The 12,326-nt window shown below is 36.0% G+C and overlaps 1 protein-coding gene across 1 annotated transcript in view; it reads left to right on the forward strand.

Annotated features, from left to right (window-relative positions):
• LOC134797582 (EF-hand domain-containing protein D2 homolog) overlaps positions 1–12,326 on the forward strand; it is a 41,269-nt gene that overhangs the window by 26,942 nt on the left and 2,001 nt on the right. The window contains exon 2 of the mRNA XM_063769865.1: positions 10,975–11,139. Within this exon, the coding sequence (XP_063625935.1) occupies positions 10,975–11,139 (165 nt within the window). The remainder of the gene's footprint in view (positions 1–10,974; positions 11,140–12,326) is intronic.

Consider the following 12,326-nt stretch of genomic DNA (forward strand, 5'->3'; position numbering starts at 1 on the left):
ACATATTTTAAAAGGCTATAAAATTAATCAAATTGAATAATTTAGACTGGTCACATTTTTGTAAAAATCGATTTCTTCTGGCAAAATATATTACTTTTTGGCAACCGGGGTTTTTAACCTAATTAGACCCCGCTGAATCCGAATTTGCCGGTTGCTTGATAGAATTCTTGACTGGAAGTGAGATATTTGATAATAAAGGTCCCTTTTTTTTAGTTTTTCGTAAATAACTCGTAAACGGTGGCCAATATAAAAAAAATGTTGTAAACATTAATAATCTACACAAAATTTTCAATAAAAAAGAGTCAGTACATTTTAGCAGGGATCAATATTTAAAAAGATAATAAAGAGGGAAAGTTAATTATAATAAATTCTAAGGTTCCTTGTTTTTATGTTTTCGTTAATAATTTGAAAAGTATGACTCATAGCAAAAACAAATTTTACACAAATAATAAACATAGAATTTCCCACAAGAAACATGTAGCACACTTTTCGCTAGGATCAATATTTAAAAAGACAAAGCAGCCGGTAAGTCAATTACAATCAATTTTAAAGTCTCTTTTTAGTTTTTTGTAAATAACTCGTAAACGGTGTCCCATAACAAAATAGGTTTTTATGAATAAATAATCTACATAAAATTTCCTGCAAAAACATCTGAACACTTTTCTCTAGGATCAATATTTAAAACGATATTAAAGGAAGAAAGTTCATTACAATCAATTCACATGTCACTTTTTTAGTTTTTAGGGTCCCGTACCTCAAAAGGAAAAAACGGAACCCTTATAGGATCACTCGTGCGACTGTCTGTCTGTCTGTCCGTCTGTCACAGCCCATTTTCTTCAAAAGTACTGGACCAATTAAGTTGAAATTTGGTACACACATGTAAATTCGTGACCCAAAGACGGACATCTTACGTAAACAAATGAATTTTAAACATGGAGGCCACTTTTTAGCCAAGGGGGGTTAATTAACATTAAGAACCTATTTTGCTATGAGCCACCGTTTACGAGTCATTTACGATAAACTTAAAATAGGGACCTGGAAATTGATTATAATTAACTTACCCCCTTTGATACCTCATTAAATATTGATCGTAGCGAAAAAGTGTACAAAACCTTTTTTGTGGACAATTTTATGTTCAATATCTTTATATATAAACGCGAGCGGCTTTGACGGTAGAAACAAATTAAATTATGCTCAAACAAAAGAGCGTAAAAAAATAACACTTTTGAATCGACAACATATATCCGCAAAATTCGTATTGTCGCGTATTTTGCATTTAAAAGTGAAAAAATTTCGACTATCAATGCTAAAAGCTCAATTTGTTGGTTGAGATTTGACAGCTATGGATGCGTTCAGAATTCAGTTCAGAATATGTTGCATGTTAGTTACCTGGATTGTAACCGCGAACACCGAAGTTCGCAAATTATCTCTGTCATTCTTTCTAATTACGCCTAAAAAGGCGTCGACGGGATGATCAAATCGACCGAAAAGAAATTGGCGTCAATCTCATCTTGCACCCATCCCATTTATTGTGACATTGAAGCGCTCTAAAGAGGAGTTTGAGTTTCCGAACGGTCTTCTGTCACGTCAACGTCATTACATTGTGTTGAATAATTGAGTGTTGAAATGTTGAAATCTAAACTAAATAAAATCAGTTAGGCCTGAAATCACCCTGAAATGTGTAGTTTGAAGTGTAAAAATTGTATAAATAACGATAAACAGTGATTTACATTACGTTTTGTACTTACCAGCCTTTGTAGAAACCGAAGTTACAAGTTTAACGGATGTTAAAATTTGGATTTAACCTGGGCGAGTAAGTATTTGTTTTATTATTTTGTTAGTTTATAAGACAATAGTTCTCATTGTATTGCATATGTGAGACACATTAGCATTACATGTTACAAAGTTCATAACTTATAGCGTCGTGAGCAACGTCCAATTTCTCTTTACTTAACGTATGAGATAGTTTACACCTACATACATTACCTTATAATCAGTATTATGTATGTAGTGTCAACACTTTAAATATATTTGACAAATAAATAAAAATAAATATTATAGGGACATTCTTACACAAATCTCAGTCTCTTTGGAAGTACCTACTTAAATACATAGAAAACATCCATGACTCGGGAACAAATATCTGGGCTCATCATACAATTAAATGCACTTACCATGATTCAAACCCAAGACCATTGGCTTCATAGGCAAGGTCACCACGCACTAGGCCAGACCGGACAAACGTTTTATATTGAATATGTCTACTAAGTTGTATTTAATTTCAGAAAGGCTTCAAACATGGCACTGCTAGCCACCTGGACGGAAAGCAACCTTGAAGGAGTTTGCATGACAAACTAATAAGTGAGCGAGATGAAAGTGAAGTGAGAAGAAGTCACAAAAGTAATTCAAAGAAAGTCTCGAGTTAAAGAACCGGCTGACTCCACTCTGATTATATGGACAGTGTAAAACAGTGTGAACAACTACAGTGTATGGTGGACATATTTGATATGTATGCTTTAGACTAGCTTCAAAGAATCAAACTTGAGGCGTATCAGTGAATCGGAAAGTGAATTGAATGAAGCTAATTTATTAATAAGTGATCTCCGGAGACAATGTAAGTTGAATATAAGGTTAAAAGATAATAAGATATATACATAGATAGTATATATAATTAGATATATTTTATGCTTATTCAAATAAAAGTGTAAATAACAACTTCAGAGTTTGACTTTAATAAATAGTCAGGTGACAACTAAAACAATATACTGCTAAAATTTCAGAGTCATAGTGAAGCTTAGTACATAGTAAACAAGGTTGATTTTTAGAGTTCTGTACACAAAATAAAGTAAATACGGGACCCCCCGGGAGACGGGACGGGGAGGGCAATGGGACGGGACTAAGACTTCACTGTCCTATTAACACAAAACAAATTATTTTCAGAAAATATTTAATTTAGGCTCAGGGATGGCCAGGGGGCACCATAAGCCTTCAGTAAGTAGTGCATATACTTGGAAAAATTCGACCTATGCCGCTGGGGCCCGGTGGCCGAATGGCACAGGCACCTGCTGCTATAGCAGGGGATGCCGGTTCGATTCCAGCCTGGGGCACTGGAGGCCATGATCACTTTTTAGGGTTCCATACCCAAAGGGTAATAACGGGACCCTATTACTAAGGCTCCGCTGTCCATCTGTCCATCCGTCTGTCTGTCACCATGATCTCATGAACCGTGATAACTAGACAGTAGAAATTTTCACAAATGATGTATTTATGTTGCCGCTATAACAACAAATACTAAAAACAAAATTAAATAAATATTTAACCGGGGCCAATGCTAGACTGGATATGACAAATGAAATGAGTAAGTTTTTATTCATATGTTTTAAAATGCCATGTTGGTGGCAAACAAGCATACAAGGCTGTTAGTGCCGATGGTAAGTGGGACTTTAGACTAGATCTCTGCATCTCCAAGGGACTTACATTGCTGATGGGTTACAAATCTATACACTCTTATTAGGGTTCCATACCCGAAGGGTAAAAACGGGACCCTATTACTAAGACTCCTCTGTCCGTCTGTATGTCATCAGGTTGTATCTCATGAAACGTGATAGCTAGACGGTTGAAATTGCCACAGATATTGTATTTCTGTTGCCGCTATAACAACAAATACTAAAAACAGAATAAAATAAATAAAGTGGGGCTCTCATGCAGTAAACGTGATTTTTTTGCCGTTTTGTGCGTAATGGTACGGAACCTTGCGTGCGCGAGTCCGACTCGCACTTGGCCGGTTTTTCTTAATAGGTATATGACATTTATTCAGTTTACTTCACTGTCCGTCTGTCTGTCTGTCACCAGGCTGTATCCCATGAACCGTGATAGGTAGCTAGGCAGTTGAAATTTTCACAGATGATATATTTCTGTTGCCGCTATAAGAACAAATACTAAAAAGTATGGAACCCTTCGTGCGCGAGTCCGACTCGCACTTAGCCGGTTTTCTTAGTATATGACATTTAAGGCTCCGTCACACAGGCGCGTTTTGCGGGCGGCGCATGAGCGGGGCGCGCCGCTTTTTCATATAAAACGCTCACGCCCCGCCTGGAAAACGCGCCTGTGTGACGGAACCTTTATTTCAGTTTACTCCACTGTCCATCTGTCTGTCTGTCACCAGGCTGTATCTTATGAACCGTGATAGCTAGACTGTTGAAATTTTCACAGATGATGTATTTCTGTTGCCGTATACTAAAAAGTACGGAACCCTCCTCGGTGGGCGAGTCCGACTCGCACTTATCCAGTTTTTGTTTATTTTTTTTTGTAATCGAATTTAATATTTAACGGACAGGCTTTAATATTAAAGAATGAAATCGTAGTCATAATTTCCATATGTACTTTTATTTTAGTGCCATGAAGGGTAGGTACAAAAGGGTTCCCTCTTTTGAGATTGGAAAGTGGGTTAGGTTATAAATGCGGCTTTTACAGAACCGATCTGCGATCAGAACAGTGGGTCAGGTTAGAGCTGTAATCCTTATAGAACCAAACTGCAACCAGAAGTGGGTTAGGTTAGGTTAGAACTGCGACCCTTACAGAACCGAACTGTTACCAGAAAAGTGGGTTAGGTTAGGTTTTTTAATTACATATTTGTTTTTAGATATATCGAAATAGTAAGTTTTTAGAGTTATAACTGTATGTTACGGATTTAAAGTTTTCTGAGATGAGATAGGTATGTAACCGCCATGATGAAGGTTTGAAGTCTAAAAGTAAATAATTACTCAATTCAAAATGAGTATCTATTATTATTATTTATTTTACCCGAGCGAAGCCGGGTTTTCATCTAGTTTATGTATAATATTTTTTTGCAACGGGCACCGTTTACAAGTTCTTTACGAAAAAAAAGCGACCTGTGAACTGATTGTGATTAACTTTCTTCCTTTAATATCGTTTTAAATATTGATCCTAGAGAAAAGTGTTCAGATGTTTTTTGCAGAAAATTTTATGAAGATTATTTATTCATAAAAACCTATTTTGCTATGGGACACTGTTTACGAGTTATTTACAAAAAACTAAAAAGGGAATTTAAAATTGATTATAATTGACTTACCGGCTGCTTTGTCTTTTTAAATATTGATCCTAGCGAAAAGTGTGCTACATGTTTCTTGTGGGAAATTCTATGTTTATTATTTGTGTAAAATTTGTTTTTGCTATGAAAGTGATTATAATTAACTTTCCCGCCTTAATATCTCTTTGAATATTGATCCTAGCGAAAAATTGTACGGAATCTTTCTTGTAGGCAATTTTATGCAGATTACTTATGTTTACAAAAATTTTTTGCTATGCGCCACCGTTTAAGAGTTATTTACGAAAAACTAAAAAAAGGGACCTTTAATATCAACTATCTCACTTCCAGTCAAGAATTCGATCAAGCAACCAATTTCGGATTCAGCGGGGTCTAATTAGGTTAAAAAACCCCGTTGCCAAAAAATAATATGTTTTGCCAGTCGAAATCGATTTTTACAAAAACATGATCAGTCAAGTATACACTCATATTGTATATAATTAATAATTATTTAGGTACACTCACCGTCTTACCTACCATGTTTAGGGTTCCCTACCCAAACGGTAAAACGGAACCCTATTAGTAAGACTCCGCTGTCCGTCCGTTCGTCCGTCCGTCTGTCACCAGGCTGTATCTCACGAACCGTGATAGCTAGAAATTTTCACAGATGATGTATTTCTGTTGCCGCTATAACAACAAATACTAAAAAGTACGGAACCCTCGGTGGGCTCAGTGGGCGAGTCCGACTCGCACATGTCCGGTTTTTAATTTCATTAAGTACTCATCAAAATTCGAATTTACTAATAAATCTTATTCAATATTAATTGCCGAACTAAAAATCCCGGAACTGACAATTCAGAATACCGATGTCGTCAGAATAAGGACGTAGACGTGCTGCGCGGGAATGGTGCGGTGCGCCGCGCGGGGCGCCCGCCTGCCCGTTCTACCAAGCGTCTGCTTCACCCCCTTGAAAACGTAAAACTCGAGTATAAGAGCGCCTTAAATCAAATCAAATCAAATCAAAAATATACTTTATTCATGTAGGCCTAGCAACAAGCTCTTATGAATCGTAATTAATCTTAATCTAATTATCAGAGCAATTTATTGATGTTAATATTATTCCATAATAAAATTGGATTATTATACATATCAAATTTAACACTAAGAATTTCACAAAAGGATCGTCAAACATTAAAAAGATTGTATAAAAAAATACTAGTCTAGAATTTCTAGAATAAAATCTAAATGTCAAAAAAAAGCATAAGTAACAAAAGAAGTAGATAGTATTACATCGGAATATCCATTTCCTCATCAATAATCAAATGTACCTAATAAATAAATAATCATTTCGAATAACAATTAATCCCACGTTGTAATATCATTCATGTAGTCTTGTGTGGTATAATAAGCTTTAGAAATAAGTTTACGCTTTACATAATTCTTAAATTTATTAATAGATAATTCAGTAATATGGTTTGGAAGTTTATTATAAAATCTTACACAATTACCCATGAATGATTTTTTAATTTTATGGAGCCGAGTGAAGGGCACTGCGAGCTTATGTTTATTTCTAGTATTAATATTATGAATTTCACAATTTTTCCTAAAATTTACAATATTTTTATGTACATACAGAATATTCTCATAAATGTATTGACAGTGCACTGTCATTATGTCAATTTCCTTAAATTTATCTCTAAGTGAGTCTCTATGGTTCATTTTGTATATTGCTCGAATAGCCCTCTTCTGCAGAACAAAAATGGTATTTATCTCTGAAGCACCGCCCCACAGTAAAATACCATATGCCATAATGCTATGGAAGTAACTAAAATATACTAATCGAGCTGTTTTCACGTCAGTTAACTGACGGATTTTGCTCACTGCAAAAGCTGCAGAGCTCAGTCTATTCGAAAGAGTAGCAATATGGGGACCCCACTGGAGTTTAGAATCTAAAGTTATACCAAGAAAAACTGTACTATCAACTAATTCCAATTCCTCATCCTTCACAATGACACTTGTTTGCACATGCCTTACGTTACTACTAGTGACAAACTTAATACATTTAGTCTTTTTCTCATTTAACAATAAATTATTAACATTGAACCAATTTACTACTTTTGAAGTAATTTGTGGTGGGAATTCTGTTCTCAGAGTAATGTAGATTTTTATGATTTCAAAATATCATCTCTGTTAGAATTTCTTACGAATTGTTTTCAAAGGGGGTCGTCGTATGGCACGCTAAACAATCATCGGTCGGCTATTTCTTTAATATCTTCAAATAAGATAAGTGATGATTTAAGTTTAAAACGTTTTTTCAAAGGGATCTTTCGGTTAAAACCATCATTTCCACGGTATGCTTGTACATGGGATGTTAACGTGGTTCTGAATTACTTAGAAAACATGGATAACGATGCAATTAATTTAGAGCAATTGTCTAAAAAGTTAGTCATGTTGCTAGCTCTCGCAACGGGGCAGAGAATGCAAACGTTATCCTTTATAAAAATGTCAAATATAAAAGTCTTTGAAGATCGAATCGTTATTACTATTACTAACTTAATTAAAACCTCATCAATTGGCAGAGCTCAGCCAATTTTAAATTTACCTTTTTTCCACTCTCGACCTGGTATTTGCCCAGCTTCGACTTTACAAAAGTACGCCTTAGTAACATCATCTTTACGATCAAATACCGAGGAGCACCTTATTCTAACCTATAAGAAACCATACAGGTCAGCTTCATCGCAAAGTCTAGGGCGTTGGATAAAGCAGACCCTCACAGAGAGTGGTATCGACACTTCCATTTTTACCGCTCACAGCACGAGGCACGCATTCAACCTCGGCTGCCTCGCGCGCTGGTCTAAGTGTCGATGTCATTCGAAAGTCAGCTGGTTGGACTGAGCGATCATCTGTCTTTGCGAATTTTTATAATAGGCCTATAATTAATTCAGAAACAAGCCTACTTGATCCTTCATTATTACAGTAGAGCCATAATTACTGTAGTAGAAGTTTATTTGTCAGAATATCATAAGTTGATAATTATTATTGTGGAATAATATAATATGTTGATTTGTTATAAGTTGGTCTTTACGAACAAATAAATAAATGATAATTGTTAATTTTTATTTATTTATTTAATTTAACAACATTGATTTTTCTCTAAACATCTACATAGTAAATGATTAAATCTCGAAGGACGAAGACAGGATAATTACATGATCAAACGAACTTACCTGAAGTGAAGTTCGATCATAATTATCCTGTCTTCGCCGAAGAGATTTAACTACCCACCCTACCCAGGACGGTCGCAATCCGTACATTTTTTCCCTGATTATCAATGTTGTTATATCTTGTTACTTCTTCGTGCTCTAAAAAGAATGACGTTGACAGTTGGATTCGCCGGGTGGAATAGTAGAGGGAGAAAGGAACGTGTTTTTTCTCTCTCTCTACGCTAAAACTTGTGCGATTGGGTTTGCGCGTAGCATAGGCTACTACTACATAGTAAATGATTAAATCTCTTCGGCGAAGACAGGATAATTATGATCGAACTTCACTTCAGGTAAGTTCGTTTGATCATGTAAAAATCTTTGAAACAATGTAGGTAGCTATGTTATCTATATTTTTATTAGGTTTTCATTCTTAGAACACGCTACCTACCTAGAAACGTGTTTGAATTTTTATTAGTAAATCCACCTGTAGTTTTGTTACATAATTAGCTATGTTACCTACAAATTAAAATTTTATTAGTTGTAGCAGTGTTGGGACACAGACTAAAAACATGACAACATCTTCAAATCTACATCTTTAATTCGGATAGAACCTAAGTATACTAGTACAGTGTACTATTACTAGTTAGTAAGTTGACACTCAAGTTGTTCTAATTTTGCTTTGACATTATTCTGAAGACATTACCCGCCATCAAATGTCGCGCACCGCATCATTATATACATAGAGTAGGTAAAGTTGGAGGTAACTGTTTTCCTTAAAATGGTTCTCAAGCCCTCCCACATCCACACCCCTGCGAGAAAGCTTAAAGGCCGAGGTCAAGGGCGGAAAATTGCGTTGTTACAGCCAAAGCCGGAAGTTAAAGAAACTTTTATGTTCTCTCGTGTATATCTACTCGAGAATGGTAGGCTTCGATCTAACAAGAAAGCGCGCATATATATGTATATGTGTATACTCCAAATTCACCCTCATTCGGGTTATTATGTAACTGTGAGCCACATGGTGCGACATTATCTTTTACGAGTTCAGATGAGGTGAGACGTTTGTCTTTTTTTGAGTTTGGCGCAATGTTACATCAATCATTTAGGCTTAGGGACACTAACAAGATTTTAAAATGGATTATTCACAGGAGATACGACAATCGTTGTTTATTGCAAAGGAAATAGGGGACCTGCGCAGTGACCTTTCTCATACGTACCTACTCTCAGGTCATACCGCACACAAAATTATTCAATTTATCAGCAGCAAATATAAAGATATTATTATTTTATGTATATTTCTAGAATAAATATAAATACACGCAGTACAATTTGGTTATTATATTATAAACATACTTAAACCGAAAGTTGAAGGGTATTGTTTAACTAACGATCTCATTTTGGAATAAGTTGGAACCAATTTTGCTTCGGTCGGAAAAACTCAGCATTCATATTACCGGCCGAATGGATACAAAACGAGCCAAAACTCCGTGTTTCGCATATTTATGAGCAAGAGCCAGCCAACTATACCCAATTGTTACGGTACTTGAAACACAAAACTTAAATATGGGTGGGCCGAAAATTCTAGTTTGTCGCGTCAGTGCAACCAAGACATTTTGTTAATTGGACCCAACCCTTATTGAAATGACGGGTAGACGGGGTGTTGTTAATGTCTATAGGGACTTTATGGCAAAACACGTAAACATGGCACAAGGTAAATAGAATATTAATGATAAATATAGTACCTACTTTGTTAAATATAGTACGATAAATATAAATATTGCAGGATATTTTATTAAAGTAAAAACCATGAACAATTACGTAAAGTGAAACGGGGTATGAGATTGTGGCAATGGGGGAGGGGGGAGGTAGGTAGATAGATAGATAATTTCTTTATTCATACCCGCAAAAGGTAATGCTCGTGTTAGCCAGAAGTTACAGCTACAGTATTTACAATTTAAGTAAGTCTGTTGATATATAATTAACATGAACAGTTCAAAGCCAAGTCTAGATGTCAGGTTCACGTGGATCGTGATGAACCGTGGGAAGTGGGCGAAAGTGTGACGTTATTAGCCACGTACACAAGCTGCAATATAGAAAATTAGTATTCACGGGACAAAGGCGCTTTCTACAATGTAGCTCTTTTATTAGATAATTACGTAACGGTTTTTCGTTACATTATTAACGGCACTGTTGTCGGCGTCGTGATGATAATGGCTATTATCTTAATGATACAAAATATGGCACCACGACGCGAGGGTATTTTTAGGCGTAATATTGTATTATATAGGAATAGGTGATCGTTACTTTCGCTGACATTTATAATTATGTTACTGTAGCTGCAATACTGTTATATAGTTAATAGTAGCCTGTTATTTTGCGTATTTTTCTCAGGTAGGTAGGTATGTTTATCTCAGTAGTTAAATAACCGAGTCACGCGGTTATGTTTGTTTACATTTTTTTTAATACCTAAAAGGACAGAATTTATCACGTCAGGTATAGGACCAGAGGTAAACTTTCTAGTTTAGTTAAGGCCCTATTAAGTAATAGTATAAAAAAATAAAGTACGTATTATAAGTCAAAATGACAGATAAAGGCAAACGATTATTAGCTAATTGAGGTTTGTAGCGCGTTTATGAATAAGGGTTAAGGCTCAGAGGGTTAAGGGTTAAATATCAGATACGCCGTCATAAACCAAACATTTCTAAGCAGCTGTCTTTTGTTTTACAGGTTCGATGAAGGCCACGACGGGTTCCTGGACCTGACAGAGGTGAAGCGCATGATGGAGCGGCTCGGCGCGCCGCAGACGCACCTCGGGCTCAAGGCCATGATCGCTGAGGTCGACGAGGACCAGGATAGCAAGATCAGCTTCAGGGAGTTCATGCTTATCTACAGGTAATACCTACCTTCGACTTCGTTAAACTTTCAAGTAGCTTATGCAGCGATGCCGAAGCAGCAGGAAAGAAGTCCAACCTTATTTTTCAGAGCCTTTCTTGACTAAAAAAATATACCTACCTATCGATTTTATCTTTTGTTTTACGCTTTACATTACAGCCCAGAGCCTCTACCATCAGTTTTGACATTGACATAACGCTTACGTCTACGTAATTTACTTTCTGTACATCTCGCTTGCACTAATATGCGAGTACGAGCGAGATGCATAGAAAGTAAGTTACGTAGACGTGAGCGTATATGTCAATGTAAAAACTGATGGTAGACGTACAGTACAGCTGTACGGTTACCATCAGTTTGTCACTGACATAAACGCCGTTTGCACTAATATGCGAGTGCGAGCGAGATGTATAGAAAGTAAATTACGTTCTCGACGGCGTTTATGTCAGTGACAAACTGATGGTAACCGTACTGGGCTATATTAGAACACAGTTCGTCATAGTTCAGAGTTCCTTAGTAAACTTGACCTGAATAAGACCCAAGATGTTAAGTTAAGCAGGTCACAGATAACAGCGCATATCGCTCATGTAACGGTCAAGGATTGGACCACATTTGCACATTTAGTTGTAGTTTCGTATGCGTGCTACACGCTGGCTGTCATTCGAACGCTATCACTTACCTATATACTTGACAGGGAAACTTGTTACGAATGAATAATATCGCCTATTTAAAGTACCCATTTACGTCATGGTGGCTGACCAAACTTATGTAGTTACTTGACCAAGTAGTACTGCAACTTCCTTGTGTGATGCTAAAAAGGCTACGTTTGTTTCATTCCTGTTTTGCTATAGGTGGTATGATTAAGTCCTGAATTAGGAATTAACATCTGTAAACTGTCATGCACAATCTGACAATATAATGATTACTTACTTACTTATGGTCTAAGATCCCACATATATGGTCGACCTTCACCAATACGTCTGACGGATGAAACTTATATTTTATGAAAGAAAATATGTTCCAGAACATAAATAAATAGGGTTGCCTAAAGAAATATGGTCAAGGCTATTTTAAAGAAATTTTTGAAAAAAAAAATTTTTTCGTAAAATTTTACTGATTTGTCTGACGAACGAAATAAGTTTCAATGGAAAGTATATACAACTTGTACAACATAAATCAACTAGGTTGCC

Source organism: Cydia splendana, chromosome 15 (assembly GCF_910591565.1).
Source record: "Cydia splendana chromosome 15, ilCydSple1.2, whole genome shotgun sequence".
In the NCBI taxonomy this organism is placed as follows: domain Eukaryota; kingdom Metazoa; phylum Arthropoda; class Insecta; order Lepidoptera; family Tortricidae; genus Cydia; species Cydia splendana.